At 47.3% G+C, this 26486-nt stretch overlaps 1 protein-coding gene across 2 annotated transcripts; it reads right to left on the bottom strand.

Annotated features, from left to right (window-relative positions):
* Nucleotides 1–475: 475 nt before the first annotated feature.
* Nucleotides 476–26486, bottom strand: SSR1 (signal sequence receptor subunit 1). Of its 2 annotated transcripts, XM_075314789.1 has the most exons (9): nt 26247–26486; nt 25074–25186; nt 17077–17170; nt 7977–8239; nt 6125–6201; nt 5674–5752; nt 2064–2157; nt 1780–1794; nt 476–1345 (listed from the first exon to the last, which is right to left on the bottom strand). In XM_075314789.1, the coding sequence occupies exons 1-9, from the start codon at nt 26311–26313 to the stop codon at nt 1278–1280; spliced, it is 870 nt and encodes a 289-aa protein (XP_075170904.1). In that variant the 5' UTR covers nt 26314–26486; the 3' UTR covers nt 476–1277. The 2 variants fall into 2 exon arrangements, with proteins under 2 accessions (XP_075170904.1, XP_075170905.1); XM_075314790.1 differs by lacking the exon at nt 1780–1794 and having other exon boundaries at nt 26247–26485.

Here is a 26486-nt window from a genome sequence, read left to right as displayed (position 1 = left end):
ATCCAACTCAGACTTCTTTCAGTGTTTTTATATGTTTTTTCTTTGTCTGGACATTAAAATAACTTGTATAATTACAGACCAAACAATCAAGGCAAAACAGATACTGTATGACTGCTGAATCCGTGTCCAGATCCACCCATCAAGTCCCAATCTAGATATCATTTTTGAAAAGAGTAACAGTTTAACCTTTTCCTATCCTTAGTCCCCCCCAAAAAATTCTGTTCCGTTCCTTTGTCGGGCCCCTGCCTTGTTTATCATTCACATGTGAATAAATTAATTTCCTGTTGATTTATTTTATTTTTCAAAATTTATTCATATTGCAAAATTCTGTTTTGACGTTTTTTTCCCCAATTATAATAAGATTTCAATGGGCAGAACAGTTAATTTTATTGGATAGGAAAAGGTTAATGAAGAAGCCACACGTGGTGGAATAATGACACGTCACTATTTAGCCCTGCACAAAGTTGAGCAGCTGTACAAAAATGGAGTTCGCTTTATTTAAGAATTTATTTCTTTGTACACTTGCAGGCAGACTGTTCCAAAAATGACAATTTTCTCTGTTTACAAAAAGTAAGCTTTCTTCTTTGAACATATCTGCCCACCCGCATGGACACAATGTCTTATTCAACCATTTGATATGCTAATCTATTAAAAAAAAAACCCCATCGTATAATATTCCACATAACCATGATTTCCCAACCAAGATATTCAGAGAAACTTCCGGTAGAAGTCATTGCACAATTACATTTTCAGGTCACACCCAGCTGCAAACTTGGAGACAGGCAAGCTCATCAGCTCGTTCCTCCAAAGCAGGTAACGTGTTCATCTAGGAGCCAAATACACTGGGTTACGTCACCAGGTCTCAGAAAACAGGCACAGAGAAGCAGGGCCACAGCCAATATACACTGCAGCTTGCAAGGAGGGAGGAAAAAACCCAAAGCCTAAATATGCCCAGTCACATTGCTCTCAAACTGTACAAACAGGCCAGTGAATGGAGAAGTCATGCAACTTAGGGCTGTCTGCAGTATTATGGTACTTCAAGATCCTTGCAGATGCATCATTTTTTAGTTTATAGGGGGACCCACGATTTCTTTATTAAAAAAAAAAATCCCTAGGGGAAAGGAAAAAAAAAAAAATAAAAAAAATAATATAGTCAATGATTTTACAAGACTTCACATCCTACTCCACTTTTCCATTATGGATGTCACAAGTTTATCCATCCTGGACAGGAGGGACTGGTATTAGTGGACAGATGATTTTCACAAATCACAGTCTGTTTATTCATCGGATCCCGCTGATCGCTTCTGGGCTCTTTTACGAGGAGATCTTCTTGGGGAAGCTTTGTCTAGAAAGCAAGAGGAAATAAAATGTAAATATTGTGCAGATGGATTGTTGTCTCACAGCCAAGTGACCTCACAAAAATAAAACAAGTGCACTCTTGTGGATACCAATGGACTCGGGAAGACACCGCACAATACGACAAGTGCCGTTACACACAAAACACACTTTGGTACGGACCATAAATGTAATGATTGCCCAATAAATCTAAACATATTCTAAATATCTAGTGTGACTAAAAGGTTAGGAGCGTCTTATCAGGTGAAAGTCAATTGGTCTGTATTGTAGACAATATTCCCAAAGATTAGAGTGGGGAATTTAAAAAATTACCCCCCCCCCTCTTGCCCCAGGAATTATAGCCAAATCTTTACTTTTATAGTCAGTAAGACAAACAGTGCAGAAACAGAACGGTACTTCACGCAGAGATGTAAGTGGTCTCACCTCGTCTACTTTGCACTGAAGTTGGAAGGAAGCATAAAGAAAAAAAAAAAAAAGACAAAAAAGACAGCAAGAAGTATTAGAGAAGAGAACAGATACTGCAGTGAAAACAGAGGCACTATTCCCACTGACATTACACGCTGTACATAGACACCAGTATCTCCTTATTACATCTCGGTGGAGGAGCCTAGTCCTATCAGCATACTGGGATACAATACAAGTATAGTGTATACAATAGTGCATAAAGAACAGCTATGGGGGGGCGGGGGGGGGGGGACAATACATACTGATTTGGCTCAACGTCTCAGGAGGAATCCAGCTCATGTCAACATCATTTTGGTTGGATGTGCCCATCTCCACTTTTTGGGCAGGTCTCTTTCTCTGTAGACAGGAAAACACGAGTATTTACTTCTAATCACACTACAATGGGCAGAGCTCAGACATCACATACATGCAGCAGCTGTATGAACACGCAGGGAAGATTTTCTTTGTAACTAGTGTCCAGTATGGAATAATCTTAAAGGGGTCGTCCACTAGTGAGAGTCCCTTCTGACTCTACAGGTTTCCTCCAAATAAAATTAAATAAAGCCTATACTCTCCTCCCGTAGCGGCACCCTTCCAGAGGTGATGCGATTCACATTCCTGGGGCTCACGTGGCATTGTGATGTCATGCGAGCCTCATGTCCAATCATTACCAGCTTCTGTCTCCCTGCCTTTGGCCCAACAAGCAAACAGGAAGTCAACACCAGCTGCAGCGCTCACTTCCTATTGATTAACTCGTTCGGTCTGAAAGCAGGGAAACAGCGGCCGAGCTGATTGGACGCGAAACTCACATGATGTCAGAATGTCACAGAAGTCCCCAGAACACGAACCGTGGCACCGATAGAACGAGAGTATAGCCTTTATATTAGAGTTGAAGGAGTACCTAACTATTCGTACTCGCTATTGTCATAACAAGTACTGTCTAATACTGGCGTATTCATTCCTAATAGCACATGCAATGCAAGTCAATAGGGAAAACTCACAAAATAACGAGTAACCCGAATGCTGTACTATTCGTGTGAGTAGCAAATAGTGCGGCATTCGGGTTACTTGCTACTTTGCGAGTTTTTCTCCACTAACTTACATTGCACACACTATTCGGAATGAATGTGCGAGTATTACACAGTACTCGTTAGGAGTATAGCGAGTAAGAATAGTTAGGTTCTCGCCAAACTATTTATTATGCTACCTGGGGGAAATATGTGGAATCAGAAGGTGTTGTGCTAGTTGTGGACAACCCCTATAAATATATTGTTATCGCCGATTCTCTGTGATTTTACATCAAGTTATTTGTACTAAACAGTAACCATTTAGTAGTTAAAGGGAACCGGTCATCACTTTTTTGACCTAAAAGCTGCGGCCACCACCACCGGGCTCTTATATGCAGCATTCTAACATACTGTATATAAGAGACCAGGCCACTGTGAGAACATAAAAAACACTTTATATACTTACCAAACAGTCGCTCGGTTGGCCAGATGGGCGTCTCAGTTCTCCGGTGCTGCCTCTTTCGGCCATCTTAGTCCTCCTTCTCTAGCTGCGGTGCATGACGCGTCCAACGTCATACACACACGCCGGCATTCAGGTCCTGAGCAGGGCAGATCAAAGTATTGTAGTGCGCCTGCGCAGGACCGGCGAGTGTGTATGACGTAGGACGCGTCATGCACACAGGAGTCAGAAGGAGGACGAACATGGCCAAAAAGGCGGCGCGGGGACTCCAGAACGGAGACGCCCATCTGGCCAACCGAGCGACCGTTAGGTAAGTATTATAAAGTGTTTATGTTCTCACAGCAGCCTGGGCTCTTATATACAGCATGTATGCCATCTCTCTCTCTCTCTCTCTCTCTCTCTCTCCATCCAGTGACCTCATTTTGGAAACTAGAGCCTTCAAGGAATTTATCTAGATAATAAAATTCTGAAATATCCCATAGACCTATAGACCATCACTGGTACTAGTGTAATATGTGTAGGGAAAATAAAAATGGATAGCACTCTAGAAAAAAAAACAAAACCCAAAGAAACAAAAAAACAAATTGCTATGGCATGGGCATAAAGTCCAGGCTTGAGCACATGCCATGTAAATTAATGCACACGGCACAATTAGAAACATATACCGTATTTTTCGGACCATAAGACGCACTTTTTTCCCCCCAAATGTTGGGGGAAAGTGGGGCGTGCGTCTTATGGTCTGAATGTGGCTGCGGGGAATGAGGGTGCTGCGGTGGAGCGGGTCATCGGGGGCACGAGCAGGGTGTAGCAGCCTGCCGTGACCACGTGGGCCCGCTCATTAGATATGCTTGCCCATCCTCCTGCCCATCTCTCAGCGGTGAAGCCAGCGCTGACAGGTGGGCGGGGTGATGGGCGGGGGGTGCGCGCATATTAAACAGCCTGCCCGCATGATCACCCCTGGCAACTACAGCCTGGAGTGATCATGTGCGGCTGTATTCACTGCCCCCCACGCATCATCATCAGCGCGGGGAGCAGTGATCAGTACACTCACCGTTCCCCTGCAGCACCGCGATCTTCTCCAGTCTGGGCCGACAGCGCTGTGTAGAGCCATCCCCCTGCAGCATCGCGGTGTCTTCTGAAGTTCCTGTCTGTCCCGGTCAGCTGATCTGTGTAGAAAGCGGTGAGCACAGCGATGACGTCATCGCTGTGCGCGCCGCTAGCGTCCACACAGATCAGCTGACCGGGACAGACAGGAACTTCAGAAGACACCGCGATGCTGCAGGGGGACGGCTCCACACACGGCGACGGCTCCACTCAGCGGCGCTGCAGCTGAGACAGAGAGGAAGATGATCAGTGCTGCATGGAGTGAGGAAAGGGGAGTATAAACGTTTATTTTTTTTTCTGTGCCACAGGATACAGGCCATATACCAGGATGGGGGTATATTATGAGCAGAATGGGGGTATATTATGAGCAGAATGGGGGTATAATATGAGCAGGATGGGGGTATTTTATGAGCAGGATGGGGGTATTTTATGAGCAGGATGGGGGTATTTTATGAGCAGGATGGGGGTATTTTATGAGCAGGATGGGGGTATTTTATGAGCAGGATGGGGGTATTTTATGAGCAGGATGGGGGTATTTTATGAGCAGGATGGGGGTATTTTATGAGCAGGATGGGGGTATTTTATGAGCAGGATCATATACAAGGCAGGAGGATCATTACCAGGATGGGGTACCTTAGTAGAGAATTTGGGGACATTACTCCCATAACAGTGTCAGCAGTAGATCCTCGCCCCATAACAGTGTGTCATGACCACATTTTTTGGTTAAAATTTTAATTTTCCTATTTTCCTCCTCTAAAATCAGGGTGCGTCTTATGGTCAGGTGCGTCTTATAGTCCGAAAAATACGGTAAAACAAAAGCACGCTTTTCACTCCAAACAAACCATTTACTGGACATAAAACTATGGTGGTTCTTGGATATTCCTGAGGTCGATGACAACGCGTGTTCAACTATATAATTTAATATGTATGTATGAACAATCTAGAAAGCACTGGTCTAATACAGGTTTTAAAGAGAACCTGCACCACTTCAATGTGGCCAATTATTGCTTTAACTTTTTTTCTGCTGCTCCCTAATAATTTGTTGTTAGTTTGATTTTCGCCATACGGTTTATGTTCTTACAAGGGGGTGGTGCTCAGTATTCTCTGGGGGCGCGTCTTTAGGATGATCATCATTATTATCTTGAGCAATGCTACCTTGTTAAAGACCAAAAAAAAGTAGCTCTGAATAAAAAAATGCCCATACTGTATGGTAGATTTAATAAAAAAAATAAAACCAAAACCCTGAGGCAGAAGAATAAAACACTACAGGTGGAGGTCTCAGAAGCAGACATCTGTGCTTACCTTTCTGGACTCCAACAACTGATGCAGACCAACAATTACAAGCAGCCCAAGACCACCGAGGAACAAGTACATGAAGATTCTGCCAAAACAAGATGCAACACCAGTCAACGTAACAAGTAGCAACACCAAAACATTAATGGTTATATAGACACTGTTTCTTTTCAGGATGAAAGGCTGGTGTTACAGCCGTAATTAAAAGGTTGTAGTTGCAAATACTTAATTTACATAACTAAATCTCACTTAGGAAGTCCATTGTCCCATCAATTCATGCATCCAAGGAATTATCCATACAATCTAGCAAAAAACGAGCAATTCATCTTACTGTGAACATATCACTAGTTAAAACCCCTGTATGGGATGTGGGCCACAAGCAAGAGCTTTATGGAGCCATGGTGTGACCTCACACCACCGATATCCATATTCATTCCTGGGGGAGCAGTTCTACACTTACGTTTCTCCATCCAGGCCATCTTCCTTTTCAATAATAGTCACTGTCTGATTGAACACAGCGTCCTGGAAAGAGTTTCCCTAGAGAAAAAGGAAAAGATATATACAGTATATTATACATTTTACACAGAAATCTGCTCTAACAACTGTCATGTTGTGTATGGTGGTTACAGGGAACAGTTACACAGCTACCTTCACATATGACATAGTATCAATACAATATGTATCTGTACAGAGCAGAAGCTGGAAAAACAACAACCATAGGCAGAACTAGTGTGCCAGAATACAACAAAATCACACACACACACACCACTTGATATTAGCAATTATATTGTAAGGAGTTTAGAAACCCTTATATAATGTCAACACCTTTTCTCATCTTTAGATCCCCCATCTTCCTGGCACATACCACACGGTCAGGATTAGGTGAGTTTTTACCTCAGTTTATGTAAGGCCACGTGCACATGTTGAGCATGTGGTAAGTTTTTACCTCAGTATTGATAAGGTCACGTGCACAGAGTGAGTATTTGGTCGTTTTTTGTTTTCCTCAGTATTGATAAGGTCACGTGCACAGAGTGAGTATTTGGTCAGGTTTTTTTTTTTACCTCAGTATTGATAAGGCCACGTGTACACGTCGAGTATTTGGTAAGTTTTTACCTCAGTATTTGTAGCCAAAACCAGGAGTGGAACAGAGGAACAGAATAATAGAAATACCACTTTTGTATTAGGTACTCAATCTTGGTTTTGGCTACAAACACTGAGGTAAAATACTCATCAAATACCGATTGTGTGCACGTGGCCTTAAAGGGCTTGAATTCAGTGATGGCCACGATTACCATTGTACTTTCTGGATAGTCCACCCTTCTTGGTACTAACTGTAAACCCCAGAGCTCTTGTGTAATGTGTGAGTGGGCATGCGTAGTCTGTATGTAAGGAGTTACAACGTATGTACAGGAGGTGGATTACAACATGTACATTGCACAAAGAAACATGGCAGCAAAGATCATATGTTTTATAAATGGCACAATATATAAAATCACTGACACGAGAGAAGAAACTGCCACGATATAAAATGTTCTACATTCCGCTCTATCAGGATTATATATCGATTTAAAATTACGCAACTTTATGCCACATGTCCGCTCAGGACCTGAGCCTGCATCATTGTCAGCAGATCTAAGTGATGTGACAGAGAGGGTCTGTCTTACCAGCAGCGCGTAAAGCTGAGATCTGCACGCGGCTGTCAACCACCTAAATGCCACAGTCAGTCTCTAATAGTGACATTTAGAGCGTGGAACCTGGGAAGCACACTATTCTATGCGCCCATCGCCACAACCTGTGAGGTGCCATGTGGTTGCCTGCTAAAGACCCCCATGCCTATCATTACAGTGCTCCATTGAAACCCAGCATGTGACTGTAATTTTTACTTTTTTGTCTCTGCAACGTCACAAAAAAATGCAATGAGAAGTGATCAAAACATACTATGTATTACAAAACAGTATCAAAAACGTCAGATCGCTTTAATTGACAGAAAAAATGTAAAAACAAAAATAAATAAATTACAGCTCTCAAATTTGGTAGCACATCCCCCCCCCATTTTCCGATTTGTGACAAACATTTAGTATTGTTTTGTGTGATTTTGGATACAGAGCACTGGGAGCGATGGGAAAAGGAGATAAACCATTTTTAACTTTGTATGAAAGGCTCCAACATCAAGTCTTGCCTTAGCACAATGTTTTCCTATAGCTTACAATAGGACATTTGTTTAAGTGGTAAAAGTCACCATAATATATAGTCTGCAATGATTCAAAGACAAGCCTAATGCTTTCTAAAAACAAACAATAATGAAATCTTACACTGGCATCCTTGTAATTCAGATTGATGACCAGCCCAAAGGGACGTCCTCCCATTGGCTCGGCAGGGATGAAGGAGTACTCAAAGGTGGCCTGCCTCTGAGGAGGAACCACTGTGCTCAAAGGAAGAGCTGTAAAATTCTGGATGTAGAACTGGTAGTCCTGCGGGTATCTGAAGGAGGCATCCAGGGAGTCCACAATAAAGTCTTCAGTACCCTTGTTTGTGAAGCCAACAAGAAACTTCACAATATCATTAGCTGGGAAATCTAAAAAGGAGATGAAAATATAGCATTAATCACACAATATGCACATACGGAGTATAAGACTAGGCAGTAGCATCGTTTCACGCCATCCTACAATTGTACAAACTGCAGATTCATTCTGGCCCAAACATCCGGAAAGAGGAATCACTGGTCATTATTTTAGGGGAAGAAAACCAGGCTGGATATACTATACTGAGAAGTGGGAAAGTAAAAACCCAAGTGTGGCAAAATAAACTGAAATTCTGACTTTTTTTCTTTTCAAGTGGTGAAAAGAAATTGAAAAATAAAAATTCACTTGTATCATCATTTTCCGAGACCTAAGTGTCTCATTTTTCGGTTGATGGAGCTGCGTGATTTGACTTTTATCGACACAATTTTGGAGTGAATAGTTTTCATTGCTCATTATTGCTGTATTTCAGTGGCAAATTAAAAATGAACAATACAAAACAATCACTGATCTCGGGGAGACCAGCCAGAGAAAACACTGGCGGCAGCCAACAAGGGCGCTCACGACAGTGAAATCCTAGGTGCATTGCCCCCTGGGAAATATGCAAATCAAAAAAGTCAGTGGAACCTCTGTTTGGAGTCTCGACACAGAAACCAGCCAGATATCCCTCCGGGAAGGACCCAGCCAAGTTCCCACCTGGCCAGAATCCTACTCCACACTGATTAGGGGCAACACCCCGAAACAGCTGTCTGTGGATGTATACCTGGCCTTGGTATTTCCCTTGTCATATCTTTAAACTTGTTAAAGAGTTGGATATTGACTAAAAGGGCCACTTAATATGGTGGTTATGGTGGTTTCCTAAAAAGAGCCACTCCTTGGCTAGGTCCTTCCTTGGGATATCTGGCTAGTTTCTGTGTCGCGACTCCTAACAGAGGCTCCACGGACTTTTTTGATTTTTTCCTTCTAACGTGTTTCCCAGTAAAGGCTCACGCACAGAACTGTATGCACAGCATGCACGATTTTCCTCCAAATATTGGATGGTGCTCACCCATTCAAGTCTATGGCTCTATGGAAAAAAAAAAAAATAATAAATTACTCCGCACTTAGATGACAAACAAGTGCATCCAATTTTCACAGGCTGACACCTTTCCATCTCATAGAAAAATGTCTCACTCCAAGTCACACTTTGACCATAGTCTGATTAGTATATTTGGACGTACCTTAAAGAAGATGTTGGAAAGTAGGTTTATAACAGGAGAAATATGCTGATTAGCGTGCACTTTGATGAATACTTTGTAGGTAGGAAGTAAAGTTACAGGCCCACCACAAACACGGACAACCCCTTCTCATTTCCCATGCTTACCCCAGTTAATATACAAAAAAAAAAAAAAAAGAACGGAATTTTGTTTACTTACCGTAAATTCCTTTTCTTCTAGCTCTAATTGGGAGACCCAGACAATTGGGTGTATAGGCTATGCCTCCGGAGGCAGCACAAAGTATTACACTCAAAAGTGTTAAGCCCCTCCCCTTCTGCCTATACACCCCCCGTGCTCCCACGGGCTCCTCAGTTTTGGTGCAAAAGCAAGAAAGAGGAAATATAATTACAAACTGGTTTAAAGTAACTTCAATCCGAAGGAACATCGGAGAACTGAAACCATTCAACATGAACAACATGTGTACACAAAAAAACAGGGGCGGGTGCTGGGTCTCCCAATTAGAGCTAGAAGAAAAGGAATTTACGGTAAGTAAACAAAATTCCGTTCTTCTTTTTCGCTCTATTGGGAGACCCAGACAATTGGGACGTCCAAAAGCAGTCCCTGGGTGGGTAAAATAATACCTCGTAAGAGAGCCGTAAAACGGCCCTTTCCTACAGGTGGGCAACCGCCGCCTGAAGGACTCGTCTACCTAGGCTGGCATCCGCCGCAGCATAGGTATGCACCTGATAGTGTTTCGTGAAAGTGTGCAGGCTCGACCAGGTAGCCGCCTGACACACCTGCTGAGCCGTAGCCTGGTGCCTCAAAGCCCAGGACGCGCCCACGGCTCTGGTAGAATGGGCCTTCAGCCCTGAGGGAACCGGAAGCCCAGCCGAACGGTAAGCTTCGATAATTGGCTCCTTGATCCACCGAGCCAGGGTTGATTTGGAAGCCTGTGACCCTTTACGCTGGCCAGCGACAAGGACAAAGAGTGCATCCGAGCGGCGCAGGGGCGCCGTACGAGAAATGTAGAATCTGAGTGCTCTCACCAGATCTAACAAGTGCAAATCCTTTTCACATTGGTGAACTGGATGAGGATAAAAAGAAGGTAAGGAGATATCCTGATTGAGATGAAAGGGGGATACAACCTTAGGGAGAAATTCCGGAACCGGACGTACAACCACCTTGTCCTGGTGAAACACCAGAAAAGGGGCTTTGCATGACAACGCTGCTAGCTCAGACACTCTCCGAAGAGAGGTGACTGCTACTAGGAAGACCACCTTCTGCGAAAGGCGTGAGAGAGAGATATCTCTCATTGGCTCGAATGGTGGTTTCTGAAGAACCATCAGCACCCTGTTCAGATCCCAGGGTTCTAACGGCCGCTTGTAAGGTGGAACGATGTGACAAACTCCCTGCAGGAACGTGCGTACCTGTGGAAGTCTAGCTAGGCGCTTCTGGAAAGACACCGAGAGCGCAGAAACTTGTCCCTTAAGGGAGCCAAGCGACAAACCCTTTCCCAGTCCAGATTGAAGGAAGGACAGAAAAGTAGATAATGCAAATGGCCAGGGAGAAAAACCCTGAGCAGAGCACCATGACAGAAAAATTTTCCACGTCCTGTGATAGATCTTGGCGGACGTTGGTTTCCTAGCCTGTCTCATAGTGGCAATGACATCCTGAGATAATCCTGAAGACGCTAGGATCCAGGACTCAATGGCCACGCAGTCAGGTTGAGGGCCGCAGAATTCAGATGGAAAAACGGCCCTTGAGACAGCAAGTCTGTTCGGTCTGGTAGTGCCCACGGTTGGCCGACCGTGAGATGCCACAGATCCGGGTACCACGACCTCCTCGGCCAGTCTGGAGCGACGAGGATGGCGCGGCGGCAGTCGGCCCTGATCTTGCGTAACACTCTGGGCAACAGTGCCAGCGGAGGAAACACATACGGGAGCTGAAACTGCGACCAATCCTGAACTAAGGCGTCTGCCGCCAGAGCTCTGGGGTCTTGAGACCGTGCCATGAACATTGGTACCTTGTTGTTGTGCCGGGACGCCATGAGGTCGACGTCCGGCACCCCCCAGCGGCAACAGATCTCCTGAAACACGTCCGGGTGAAGGGACCATTCCCCTGCGTCCATGCCCTGGCGACTGAAATAATCTGCTTCCCAGTTTTCCACGCCTGGGATGTGAACTGCGGATATGGTGGAGGACGTGGCTTCCACCCACATCAAGATCCGCCGGACTTCCTGGAAGGCTTGACGACTGCGTGTGCCGCCTTGGTGATTGATGTATGCCACCGCTGTGGAATTGTCCGACTGAATTCGGATCTGCTTGCCTGCCAGCCACTGCTGGAACGCTTTCAGGGCAAGATACACTGCCCGAATTTCCAGAACATTGATCTGAAGCGAGGACTCCTGCCGGGTCCACGTACCCTGAGTCCTGTGGTGGAGAAAAACCGCTCCCCATCCTGACAGACTCGCGTCTGTCGTGACTACTTCCCAGGATGGGGGAAGGAAGGATTTCCCCTTCGATAATGAAGTGGGAAGAAGCCACCACCGAAGGGAGGCTTTGGTCGCCTGAGAGAGGGAGACGGTCCTGTCGAGGGACGTCGGCTTCCTGTCCCATTTGCGTAGGATGTCCCATTGAAGGGGACGCAGGTGAAACTGCGCGAAAGGGACTGCTTCCATTGCTGCCACCATCTTCCCCAAGAAGTGCATGAGGCGCCTCAAGGGGTGTGACTGGCCTTGAAGGAGAGACTGTACCCCCTTCTGTAGTGACTGCTGTTTGATCAGCGGAAGCTTCACTATCGCTGAGAGGGTATGAAACTCCATGCCAAGGTACGTCAGCGATTGGGCCGGTGTCAGATTTGACTTTGGAAAATTGATGATCCACCCGAAACTCTGGAGAGTCTCCAGGGTAACGTCGAGGCTGTGTTGGCATGCCTCTTGAGAGGGTGCCTTGATCAACAGATCGTCCAAGTACGGGATCACAGAATGACCCTGAGAATGGAGGACCTGCTACTACAGTAGCCATAACCTTGGTGAAAACCCGTGGGGCTGTTGCCAGGCCGAATGGTAGTGCCACGAACTGCAGTGTTCGTTTTCCATGGCGAAGCGCAAGAAGCGTTGGTGCTCTGGGGCAATCGGAACGTGGAGATAAGCATCTTTGATATCGATCGATCGATGCAAGGAAATCTCCCTGGGACATTGAGGCGATGACGGAACGGAGGGATTCCATCCGAAACCGCCTGGTCTTTACGTGTTTGTTGAGAAGTTTCAGGTCCAGGACAGGACGGAAGGACCCGTCCTTCTTTGGGACCACAAACAAGTTGGAGTAAAAACCGTGGCCCTGTTGCTGAAGAGGAACAGGGACCACCACTCCTTCTGCCTTCAGGGTGCCCAGCGCCTGCCGAAGAGCCTCGGCTCGCTCGGGAGGCGGAGGGGACCGGAAGAATCGAGACGGGGGACGAGAGATGAACTCTATCTTGTAACCGTGAGAATGTCTCTCACCCAGCGGTCTTTTATTTGTGGCAGCCAGGTGTCGCAAAAGCGGGAGAGCCTGCCACCGACCGAGGATGCTACTAGAGGAGGTAGAAAGTCATGAGGCAGCCGCTTTGTTAGCGGTGCTCCCAATGGCCTTCTTAGGACGTGACTTAGACCGCCATGCATCAGAGTTCCTTTGTTCTTTCTGAGACCTTTTGGACGAGGAGAATTGGGACCTGCCCGCGCCCCGAAAGGACCGAAACCTCGACTGCCCTCTCCTCTGTTGGGAGAGGTTCTGCTTGGGCTGGGGTAAGGATGTATCCTTTCCCTTGGATTGTTTGATGATTTCATCCAGGCGCTCGCCAAAGAGCCTGTCGCCAGAAATTGGCAAACCGGTTAAATGCTTTTTTGGAAGCGGAATCTGCCTTCCACTCCCGTAGCCACAAGGCCCTGCGGACTACTACCGAATTGGCGGTCGCAACTGCCGTACGGCTCACAGAGTCCAGGACAGCATTCATAGCGTAAGACGCAATTGCCGAGGTCTGGGAGGTAATGGAAGCCACTTGTGGCGCGGCCGCTTCAATTTTCGCTTGACCTGCTGATATAGCTTGTAGCGCCCATACGGCTGCGAATGCTGGGGCAAAAGAAGCTCCGATAGCTTCATAGATGGATTTCATCCAGAGCTCCATCTGCCTGTCAGTGGCATCTTTAAGCGAGGCCCCATCTTCCACTGCAAGTATGGATCTAGCCGCCAGTCTGGAGATTGGAGGATCCACTTTGGGACATTGAATCCAACCTTTAACCACTTCCGGGGGAAAAGGATAACGTGTATCCTTAAGGCGCTTAGAGAAACGCTTATCCGGACAAGCATGGTGATTCTGGATTGCCTCTCTGAAATCAGAGTGGTCTAGAAACATACTCTGTGTACGCTTGGGGAACCTGAAGCGAAATTTTTCCTGCTGGGAATCTGACTCCTCCGCCGGACGGGCTGAGGGAAGAATATCCAGCAACTGATGAATGGATGCAATAAGATCATTCACTATGGCGTCCCCATCTGGAGAATTAAGATTGAGAGCGCTCCCAGGATCAGAATCCTGATCAGCTGTCTCCGCATCATCAACCAGAGAATCCCCCCGCTGAGACCCTAGACAATATGATGTCGAGGGAAATTCTAAGCGGGCCCGCTTAGACGATCTGGGGCTAGGTTCTAAGTCCGAACCCTCCGTCTGGGATGTACGAGATACCCCGTGAGGACATTGTTGGTCCAACTGAGGGGGGGTCAGGGAACAATGATTCAACAGAGTCCCTTTGCTGAGATACCGGTCTGGACTGCAAGGCTTCTAGTATCTTAGCCATAGTCTCAGAGAGTTGATCCTTAAAGGCTGCAAACTCAGTCCCCGTCACCTGGACAGTGTCAACAGGTGGCTCCCCCTGGGCCCCTCTTAGCAGAGGATCCGGCTGAGGAAGTGTCACAGGGGTCGAACACTGTACACAATGAGGGTCAGTGGAACCTGCCGGTAGCTGGGTCTTACATGCGGCGCAGGCAACATAATAAGCCTGTGTTTTGGCACCCCTGCCTTTTGTGGGCGCCATGCTATAGTTTTCCCTGAGTAACACAATAGGGTATATAGCCAGAAAGAACTGTGCTCATACAGTGTAAAATATATACAGTACACAAATAATGTACCAATACAATACAGCACCATGGGGCTAGCACCACATGTGCTGCTTACCAGCCGCCTAAGCGGTTGTGAGGCCACCAGAGACCGTGTCTGGGTCTCCCATGAATATGTCCCTCTCTGCAGCGTCGGTGGAGCTGACAGGAATGGCTGCGGCGTCCTGACGAGCTGAGGAAGCTGTGGGCGTGGCCTAGAAAGAGCGCGAAACGGGCGCTCACACTGTGCACAGTGAGGGGAGTGGAGCATGTAAATCATACTCCAGCCCTCATTGCTGCTCGCTCCGTGCAGCGTCCCGCCCTTCCCCTGCCTGTCAGGGCTGAGGGCGGGAGAAAAAAAGGGAAACTAGGCCGCAATGAAGCCGGGGACTGTAGTAATAAACGCGGCCGCCGTAAAAGCGCGGTCGCGTGAAAGTCCCCGGCGAACTACAAGTCCCAGCCGCGCCGCAGTGTCCCGTGGCAACGGCGGTCAGTGCGGTAGCCCTTACATATAAACACACTCAGCGACGCTGAGTGTGTAATGGCACATATAGACCCGGTCAGCGCCGTGGTCCCCGGTGCACTAGCACACCCAGCAAAGCTGAGGTGATGCCGTGCGCGGTCCCCATAGGGATACAGAGTACCTTTAAGATGCAGGGCCATGTCCCTGAACGGTATCGGCTCCTATCCATCAGGCTCCACAGAAGCCCGGTCTCAGTGCCTGGAGACCGATAAGATCCCACTTCACCCAGAGCCCTAAGGGGGATGGGGAAGGAAAACAGCATGTGGGCTCCAGCCTCCGTACCCGCAATGGATACCTCAACCTTAACAACACCGCCGACAAAAGTGGGGTGAGAAGGGAGCATGCTGGGGGCCCTATATGGGCCCACTTTTCTTCCATCCGACCTAGTCAGCAGCTGCTGCTGACTAATCTGTGGAGCTGTGCTTGCATGTCTGCCTCCTTCGCACAAAGCAAAAAACTGAGGAGCCCGTGGGAGCACGGGGGGTGTATAGGCAGAAGGGGAGGGGCTTAACACTTTTGAGTGTAATACTTTGTGCTGCCTCCGGAGGCATAGCCTATACACCCAATTGTCTGGGTCTCCCAATAGAGCGAAAAAGAAAAAAATAACTTATACTTGCTTATAATTATACGCTGGCAGCGTTCCAGCAGTATCAGCACTTGTATTCCCGAGGCTCACATGAGCACCCAATCACCGTCTGCTTCCCCTTCCCTGCCTTTGTATATATGAGTAATCAACAGGGAGTGAGCGGTAGTCGCAGCTTTCATTTCTACTTTAATTACTTATATGTCTAAGGCCTCTTTCACACACCTGTGCAAAACACTAACATTTTCTATGGTCTGTGGTGAAGGTGCGTATTTTATGTGTGCTGTCTCCTTTGCTATCCGTGTGACAACCGGATAGCACACGGACAGCATGAACTTGTTTACTCACCTGTCTCCAGTGCTGCTGTTACTTTCGGGTCTGCGTTTAGTGCAGTGAATATGTAAGGAGTGCAAGTAACAGCAGGGCTACAGACAGGTAAGTATAAGAGTTCTTGATTTTTATGTCACCTGTGTTTTCTCTGGGATGTGTCACACTGATCACATCAGTGTGCAGTCTGTGTGACACCCGTGCTGTCAGTAGAAAACGGACATCTCGCTCTGTGGAGCACATGGACACGCATGTGCCCCACATGGTCTGTGTCAAAACTAGGATGTGTGACCAAGTCCATTGATTTTAATGGGTCTACGTGTGTCCGTGTCTCCAGTACGTTTGAAAACGGACGTCACACGTACCGGAGACATGAATGTGTGAAAGAGGCCTGAAGGTGGGGACAGTAAAGCCAGGTGAGCCGAAGAAACCTCATGTGAGCCTCGGGAACACAAGTGCTGATACCGCTGGAACAACACAGGCACAAAAGGGGAGTATAAGTGTTTTTATTTTAACAAAAGTAAACATAGGGAATGTGAAGGGGGTTGTTCAAGTAGAGGACAACCTCTTTAATAAGCATAACATTTATTATGGAGTGTATTTATGCCAGAAAACTAGTGTTAACTAGAAACCAAAATCTGTCTCAATTTGTGTACTAGTAAGATCAGTCTGTGTCCTTATAACAAAATTGTATTAAAAACAATGGGATTTGTTGAGCAGTCACTTTTTTTTAGTATAGTAGTGAACCAACTATAAGATACTGTTGGTATTCTTATCTTATAAAAGGATATCGCAAGGCTAAGCCATGACTCACAGAATGAAGGTTACAAAGGGTGTTGTAGTGCTGTGCTGCCTTCAAGCTCTCTGCACAACAGCATTTCCAACCACCCTGCTGTGCAGGAAAATATAGCTATGCCACGTGCCTCTGGCCAGGGTGCTGCGATAGTGGGGTCTCAATGCTACACCAGAGCTGCATGCCCAGAATGATAGAGAACGGTAGGGGCTCAGTGGACAGACCCAGTCAGTCATAAATTGATGACACATCGCTGGGATACGCCATCACTTTAGTAGACGTGAATACACCTTTAGTGGAATAGAGTAGCAGCTGGACAGACTGTAGACGTTTATAGTAACTTACCTTCGCCTTTAACAAACAAAATGGTGGTGTCAGCATTGGGAGAGGCTTTCGGTTCGCCCGAACTCAAATCTTCTTCTTCCTCCTTTTCTTCCGTCTGTTAAGAGAAAGAAAAATCCTATGTACAATCTTTTGCAGAAAATCAAACATAGATGCTGCAAGAGTTAGTTACACAGTGAATATGTATTTACTGTGAATCCTTCTCCCTGTGCCATATAGCAGCCTTCACTGTACACTGAAGAAGGAGACTGGCGACCAAATGCAGAGCAAATCCCAGGATGCCAATGAGAGGGGATATCTGCTGCTGGTATCTGGCTTTTTAATTTTTGCAGCCTATAAAAGTAATTGCTATCTAGCCACTAAATTGGTTATCAGGCCTTAAGGCCCCGTCACACACAACGAGATCGCTGCTGAGTCACGGTTTCTGTGACGCAGCAATGATCTCATCAGTGATCTCGTTCTGTGTGACACCTACCAGTGATCAGGCCCCTGCTGTGAGATCACTAGTCGTTGCCGAATAGTCTGGACCATTTTCTTCAAAGGCGACGTTCTGCTGGGCAGGACACATCGCTGTGTTTAAGGGGTGCTTCACACACAGCGAGCTCGCTGCCGAGATCGCTGCTGAGTCACGCTTTTTGTGACGCAGCAGTGACCTCATTAGCGATCTCGCTGTGTGTGACAATGAGCAGCGATCTGGCCCCTGCTGCGAGATCGCTGCTCGTTACACACAGCCCTGGTTCGTTTTCTTCAAAGCCGCTCTCCCGCTGTGACACACAGATCGCTGTGTGTGACAGCGAGAGAGCGACAAATGAAGCGAGCAGGAGCCGGCATCTGACAGCTGAGGTAAGCTGTATCCAAGATAAACATCGGGTAACCAAGGTGGTTACCCGATATTTACCTTAGTTACGAGCCTCTGCAGCTCTCACGCTGCCTGTGCTGCCGGCTCCGGCTCTCTGCACATGTAGCTGCTGTACACATCGGGTTAATTAACCCGATGTGTACAGCAGCTAGGAGAGCAAGGAGCCAGCGCTAAGCAGTGTGCGCGGCTCCCTGCTCTCTGAACATGTAGCTGCATTACACATCGGGTTAATTAACCCGATGTGTACTGTAGCTATGGTAGGAGAGCAAGGAGCCAGCGCTCAGTGTGCGCGGCTCCCTGCTCCCTGCACACACAGCTGTGCGCTGGTAACTAATGTAAACATCGGGTAACCATACCCGATGTTTACCTTAGTTACCAGTCTCCGCAGCTTCCAGACGGCAGCTCCGTGCAAGCGCAGCGTCGCTTGCACGTCGCTGCTGGCTGGTGGCTGGTCACTGGTCGCTGGTGAGATCTGCCTGTTTGACAGCTCACCAGCGACCATGTAGCGATGCAGCAGCGATCCTGACCAGGTCAGATCGCTGGTCGGATCGCTGCTGCATCGCTAAGTGTGAAGGTACCCTAACACCTACCAACGACCTCCTAACACGGTCCCACCACCGCCGAGATCTTTATACAGGTCACTCATCGTTACTGCGTCGTTGGTAAGGTCTGACTGTGTGACATCTCACCAGCGACCTTCCAGCGACTTACCAGCGATCCTTATCAGGTCGTATCGTTGTCGGGATCGCTGGTAAGTCGTTGTGTGTGACTGGGCCTTTAGGCTTCAAGTCTACAGTCACTATGACTGCAGACTTGTGTATCCTCCCCATTGCGCATACTGTGAGGATTCTCTGGTATTGGCAGCAGAGGGTAAGTGACCACAAGTATGTGGTTGCATATATGCAGTAACATGCCGACTAGGAGGGGGCGCCCTCACTCAATTCAAGTGTATTCACCGAGGCCGGATACAGTATAGTCGGAATGTGGCCGAAGTATGTAAATTGTACACATTCACAACCACCCGCTTCAGACACTGGAGAAACCTCACAGTGTGCAATGTGAGCATTCAAAAGTCTGCAGCTATAGAGTGACTGCAGACACTGTAAGCTAAAGGGGGCTTTACACGCTACGACATCGCTAATGCGAAGTCGTTGGGGTCACGGAATTGGTGACGCACATCCGGCCGCATTAGCGATGCCGTTGCGTGTGAAACCTATGAGCGATTTTGCATCGTCGCAAAAACGTGCAAAATCGCTCATCGGTGACATGGGGGTCCATTCTCAAAAATCGTTACTGCAGCAGTAACGAAGTTGTTCCTGCGACAGCACACATCGCTCCGTGTGACACCGCAGGAACGAGGAATCTCACCTTACCTGCCTCCCGGCCGCTATGAGGAAGGAAGGAGGTGGGCAGGATGTTACTTCCCGCTCATCTCCGCCCCTCCGATTCTATTGGGCGCGGGTTCAGTGACGTAGCTGTGACGCTGAACGAACCGCCCCCTTAGAAAGGAGGCGGTTTGCCGGTCACAGCGACGTCGCTGGGCTGGTAAGTAGTGTGACGGGTCTGGGCGATGTTGTACGGCACGGGCAGCGATTTGCCCGTGTCGCAAAACAAATGGGGCGGGTACCCACGCTAGCGATATCGATACCGATATCGCAGCGTGTAAAGCGGCCTTAAGGCCACTTTCACATTGCATTTTTACCTACGCTCACTGGTCCCGTTGGGGCAGTTGTCGGAACCTTCCCTTGGCAAAACGTGTTTCGGACGCATGCGCCGACGGGGCCATTGACTATAATGGAGCAGACGGAGTGAGTGTGTGCTCTGTCTTGCACCATTTTCGGGCATATACGTTTTCTGCAGGCGGACACCCGAACGTAGTCTACTATGCCTGCAGAAAACATATATGCCCGAAAATGGTGCAACACTGAGCACAAGCTAATGGAGTCTGCTCCATTATAGTCAATGGACCAGTCGGCGCATGCGTTCAAAACATAATTTGCAGGGGGAGGAGGAGGGAGGGTTCAGACAGATGCCCCGATGAGACCAGTGAACGTAGGTGAAAACGACATACGGCTGGGCAACCCATTTAATTAAAACAAGCTAAAATGGTTTCCTGGCATTTGAAATGTGTTAGAGCCGACTGAGACATATACAATATATTACTAAGGGAACAAAACAGTTTTAGATTTATTACAGTAATAGTTTTAATGTTTTTTTTTCTCAAATCAATAGTACATGTGAAAATAGGAAAATGTAATATATCTTAGAGAGATTGATCCATTAAGAGGAGGAGGAAGCCAATCGTGCGTAAGATTCTCAATTCAGAGATAAAATCTGTATTCAGTGAAGACGTCAAGACAAAATGTTCCCATTACTGAGACAGAGGGCAATTGGTGCCTAGAAAGTTTTAGGAGACCTTGCAGCAGAATGCTCGGTCTTCTCCTATCTCACTACTGGGAAAATCAGTCTTTACTGAATACAGATTACCCCTGAAGTGAAAGATCAGTTCTGGAGGGGGGAAAAAAAACCAACCCCCCCCCCCCACAACATAACCAGATTTCTCTGAAAGGATATTACAAAGTTGCTTATTCTCCTGTGTACTATTGACTTGTGAAATAAAAACTAAAATTAACAGGTACTCCAAGTCAATACAGAAAAATACATAAAGTGCACATATTCTAATGGCAGAAGCCTCACCACCAAGATGGAGAAATCCACATTAATCGTTTTGCAAGTGAATTAGGATATAGTGGGCATAAAGGAGATCTGGCTGGATGACAGCTATGACTGGACTGTTCATTTACAGGGGTGTAGTCTGTTCAGATAGGACCAAAACAATATGCAAGAGAGAGGTATGTCTATATACCAAATCTAAAGCCCAAGCTGCATGATACATGAGGATAATTAATATGTAGAGCCCTTATGGGTGACAAGAAGTAGCTTAATAGAAAAAGGGAAAAAAAAAAGTCCCAAGTAAAAGGCAGCGTTTTTTCTGCAAAAAAAAAAACAAAAAACCCCGCTCGCAGTAAAAACACTGTGCTCAAAACACCCGGCTTTCAACAACTCCAGTGTTTTTTTGGGGGGCAGATTACATGTGTCGTTCCCTACACGTGTAACCCATTCACGACTGGCCGATTTTTCACTTTCCAGTTTTTTTTCGCCATTCTTCTTCCAAGACACGTAACTTTTTTATTTTTCAGTCAATCTGGTCATGCGAGGGCTCTTTTTTTTTGCGGAACGAGATGTACTTTTAAATTAAACCATAAGTTTTACTTTTACCATATAATGTATTGGAAAATGGCAAAAAAAATCCAAATGTGGAAAAATTGCAAAAAAAGTGCGATAGCACTATTGTTTTTGAGATATTTTATTCACTGTGTTAAGTATATGGTAAAACTGATGTGTGGGTGTGATGCCTCAGGTCACTGCGAGTTTGTAGACACCAAACATGTATAGGTTTACTTTTATATAAGGGGTTAAAAAAATAAATCTGAAGTTTGTCCGAAAAAAAAAAAGTGTTGCATGTCTTACGCCATATTCCGTGACCCATAGCGGTCTCATTTTTCGGGATCTATAACTCGGTGACTGCTTATTTTGTGCATCTCGAGCTGACGCTTTTAACGGTACCATTTTTACGCAGATGCTAAGTTTTGATCGCCTGTTAATGCATTTAGCGCAAAATTTGTGGCGACCAAAAACGTAATTTTGGGGTTTGGATTTTTTTTGCCGCTACGACGTTTACCAATGAGATTAATTGATTTTATATTTTGATAGATCGGGCATTTCTGAATGCGGCGATATCAAATGTGTATATTTTTATTTTTTTAACCCTTTAATTTTCAATGGGGCGAAAGGGGGGTGATTTGAACATTGTTTTTTTTTTTTAATTTTTTTAAAACTTTTTAGTTTTTTATATTACTAGGTCCCCTAGGGGAGTATATGGATCCGCAATCTGATCGCTCTGCCATATCTGCTAATCACAGCTACACAGCTGTGAATAGCAGATATGCTCATTTTCTGCCTCACCCAGCTCTGGGCCGGGTGAAACAGGAAGTGAGTCATGTGAGCTACAGGAGTCATCACATGACCCTGTGCTGCCATGACAACCACTGGAAGTCACGTGATCACGTTACGTGACTTCCGGTATCGGCCGGTGACTAAATGTTACCGCCGATACCATTATAATGGCGCTGTCACATATTGACAGCGCAATTTAAGGGGTTAAACAGTACAGGCAGATAACGATTCTGCTCGTGCCTGGCAGGCACACATGTCAGCTGTAAAAATCAGCTGAGATGTGCGCCGATCACGGCAAGCTGCCGGCAGCAGACCGCGGGCAGTAACACTATGACCGCTAGGATGTAATATTACTGCCCGCGGTCGTTAAGGGGTTAATAAAGTTTAACTCAGCCAAAAATGCTTCAAAAATACTGTTGCTTTTCTCACTTTCTCAATGCTTTGTATGGGTGAAAAGCCCCTTGCCCCGCCAACCAGGGAGGGACGGCGCCCTTTGCCCCGCCAACCAGGGAGGGACGGCGCCCTTTGCCCCGCCAACCAGGGAGGGACGGCGCCCTTTGCCCCGCCAACCAGGGAGGGACGGCGCCCTTTGCCCCGCCAACCAGGGAGGGACGGCGCCCTTTGCCCCGCCAACCAGGGAGGGACGGCGCCCTTTGCCCCGCCAACCAGGGAGGGACGGCGCCCTTTGCCCCGCCAACCAGGGAGGGACGGCGCCCTTTGCCCCGCCAACCAGGGAGGGACGGCGCCCTTTGCCCCGCCAACCAGGGAGGGACGGCTCCTTAGCGTGACTACCTCACAGAAATATATGAAATTATCATGCTCGGGCCAGGAGACCTGCAGCCAGTCCCTGCATTGCAGTTTGTGCTTGGACTGTATTTCACGAATATCTCCATGAGCCCCCAGAAAAGCAGCCCTTTGAAGGCAGCCATAATGCTGATGTGGCCCTCAGTGAAAGTGTTTAACACCCTGCTGTGATATCACCTTTTGTGGATATGGTGGATCCGGTGTCATCTACTGTATATAGTTTTAGGCTATGTGCACACGGTGCGTTTTTCTCGGCGTTTTTGCGCGTTTTTCGGGTGCGTTTTTGGCCTCAAAACTGCATGACTTTGCTTCCCCAGCAAAGTCTATGAGTTTTCATTTTTGCTGTCCCCACACAGCGTTTTTTTTCAGCTGCGTTTTTGTGGTGACCACAAAAACGCAGCATGTCAATTATTCCCGCGTTTTTCACTGCGCTTTTCATCCATTGAGTTCAATGGGATGTTGAAAGACGCAATGAGAAACGCAAATAGCTGCGTTTTGGTGCGTTTCTAAGACCAAAAACGCAGCTATAAGCGCAGGAGGTGGGTAGTAAAGTGACGTGTACAGGAAGAGGATTCCTTCTGTCAGTATAGACAGAAGCATGAATCCTCCCGGTACCGTCACCGCCGCGTCCATCTCCCGTCCTGTGCATGTATGCTGCCGTGCGGCGCCATGTACAGGCAGGAGGTGGAAGCGGCTGCGAAAACAAAAGTTAACAGTAGAATAAAAAAAAAAAAAGTTATACTCACCTGTCTGCAGCCTCGCGGTGCCATGCCCGCTCCCAGCTCCTGTCACGGTATCGCCGCTCCCGCTCCGGCTGTGTGCAGTCTCCCCGGGGCAGGACCTTGCTTACAGGACCTGGCGATGGATCACCTGATGCAGTCACCTGACGCATCAGCTGATCGAGTCTCGGGCTGACGCGGGCGCCCGGCCGGTATCAGCGGATGCGTCAGGAGACTTCATCCCTGATTACCGGCAGCTGCTGCAGCGATCGGACAGGATCAGACTCCCGCCTCATCGCTCCGGGAGCTGCCGGTAATTCAGCACATAAGTGAGTATTATTTTTTTTTTTTTTTCTACTGATGCATCTGCTGATTGTATACTCGGCTTTTATACAATCAGCTGATGTATGATGGGATTCAGGCACTTGATCCTAACACATCATCTGATCGCTTTGCCTTCCAGCAAACCGATCAGATGATATTGGATCCTGATTGGACGGCGCGGGACCCTGACCCAGGATTACTGCGGAGGGGGGTTTATTTCAATAAAGATGGAGTCACTAATTGTGTTGTGTTTTATTTCTAATAAAAATATTTTTCTGTGTTGTGTTTTTTTTTTATCTTTACTAGAAATTCATGGTGGCCATGTCTAATATTGGCGTGACACCATGAATTTCGGGCTTAGGGCTAGCTGATAATATACAGCTAGCCCTAACTCCATTATTACCTGGCTAGCCACCCGGCATCAGGGCAGCCGGAAGAGTTGGATACAGCGCCAGAAGATGGCGCTTCTATGAAAGCGCCATTTTCTGGGGTGGCTGCGGGACTGCAATTCACAGCGGGGGTGCCCAGAAAGCATGGACACCCTGCACTGTGGATTCCAATCCCCAGCTGCCTAGTTGTACCCGGCTGGACTCAAAAATGGGGCGAAGCTCACGTCATTTTTTTTTTAAATTATTTCATGAAATTCATGAAATAATTTAAAAAAAAAGGGCTTCCCTATATTTTTGGTTCCCAGCCGGGTACAAATAGGCAGCTGGGGGTTGGGGGCAGCCCGTACCTGCCTGCTGTACCCGGCTAGCATACAAAAATATGGCGAAGCCCACGTCATTTTTTTTTTTTGGGGGGGCAAAGAAATCCTGCATACAGTCCTGGAAGGAGGATGCTGAGCCTTGTAGTTCGACAGCTGCTGTCTGCTCTCCTGCATACACTATTGGATGGAGGATGCTGAGCCTTGTAGTTCGACAGCTGCTGTCTGCTGTCCTGCATACACTATTGGATCGAGGATGCTGAGCCTTGTAGTTCTGCAGCTGTCTGCTCTTCTGCATACACTAGTGGAGAATGAAGAACACATTGAAGAAGGAAATGACATCAGACCTTTTTTTTTTTGTTCACTGATAAAAAACGCATAAGGACGCAGTGAGCAAAAACGCAGCAAAACGCAGCAAAAAAACGCACCAAATCGCGGCAAAACGCGTGCGTTTTTTGCCGCGTTTTTTCGACGCAGGTGCGTTTTTGTGCGTTTTTAGCGGCCAAAAACGCACAAAAACGCAGCGTCAAAAAAACGCAGCGTGTGCACATAGCCTTATGTATGTGTTTACCAAGTCGGTTGACTCATCTTCTTCCACTTCAGCCTCGTCATCATCATCTTCTACTACAGAGTCTTCAATGGCTTCTTCATCTTCTGTAGCATCTTGGGCAGCAACGAAAGGACCTACGATAAACAATAGTGTTTTAGATTTAGACAATCCAAAAAAGACAGTGATGAGATTTTACAAAGTTATGAAACTAGAACAGTGCCATGGAAAAAGGCCAGAAACTGCGAGAAGCCAAGTGGGTATCAAATGTGGAGTCATCACCCGCCGTGTACTTTTTGAAGGACATCCAAGAAAGTCTTAAATAAACCAAGCAGCTTTGCCAAGAGACGACATGCACGTCAGAAAGAAAGAAACAAATATGACGGTGCCTTATGTCAGACTAAGTAATGTAACATCAGGCACATGGCACAGTGTGCCATGTCTCCATCACGCTACACATGGAAATCTCCTCACTCAAATATATAAAGGCAGATCTATGTAGCCGCAGCCGGTCAGAGGTAATCGGCTATGCCAGGCCATCAATGACCATCTCCACCAGTAAACGGTAAGAAGCGGATGGGGTGGCGGGTCCCCCCCCCCCACTAGCACCTGTACAGGGACAACCCCTTACCATATGGGGAATGCAGGACCATTCATCTCTTTGGGAATCACATAAACAATCATTTCACTAAGCACTGGGGATCTGACACTTATCCATAGTGGAGATCAGCAGCGTCTATGGCAGATCTGTGTATTACCGCCATTCTAGTGTACAGACCCCGTATACCGTGCACTAAAGGTGGCTAAACTCACCGCCATAGACAGACAGACCGACATGTATGGGGGCGTCACACGGTGGATTACAGACTGTGGATTTGATCTTTACAGAAGACAGACAGCGGCTCTCAAGAGACACAGGAGTGCTATGGCTAATGAGTAAGGGGGGCTAAGAAGGGTCTGATTGGGGCAGGTTGGGTACAAGGGACGACTATCAGCTGAAGGAAGGTGGTAACTGAAGACCCCATATCACTAATCCAGGACCCCTGCTGCCCTGGCGGGGTACAAGTCCTCTATGGGAGGAGCAGCGGAATGAATGGGCGCAGTGACACGTCAGCCACAGGCCGCAGCACTGCGCACTCCTGCAGGGGGCACATCACCGACCGGGACTACAGCCGCGGAGAGCCACATTACACATACCTCTGCCGAGCAGGGTGACCGGGAAGGCCAGCAGCAAGAGCAGCAGCACATGGCGGAGACAGGTCATGGCGGAGCCCGGTGTGTGTCGTAGCTGTCGGGACCAGAGAGAAGCAGCGGAGGAGGTGGAGGGTCTTTTTCCTGACGACACCGCCTCTTACACTATTATCAGGCCCCTTTACTCAATGGCGACGTGATACGTATCCTCCAGCACTGGCAGGGCGTGGCCAGGTGGAGGGGCGG

This window comes from Anomaloglossus baeobatrachus, chromosome 6 (genome assembly GCF_048569485.1).
Source record: "Anomaloglossus baeobatrachus isolate aAnoBae1 chromosome 6, aAnoBae1.hap1, whole genome shotgun sequence".
In the NCBI taxonomy this organism is placed as follows: Eukaryota; Metazoa; Chordata; class Amphibia; order Anura; family Aromobatidae; genus Anomaloglossus; species Anomaloglossus baeobatrachus.
The sequence above is the reverse complement of the archived record's forward strand: the minus strand, read 5'-3'. Positions and strand labels throughout refer to the sequence as shown.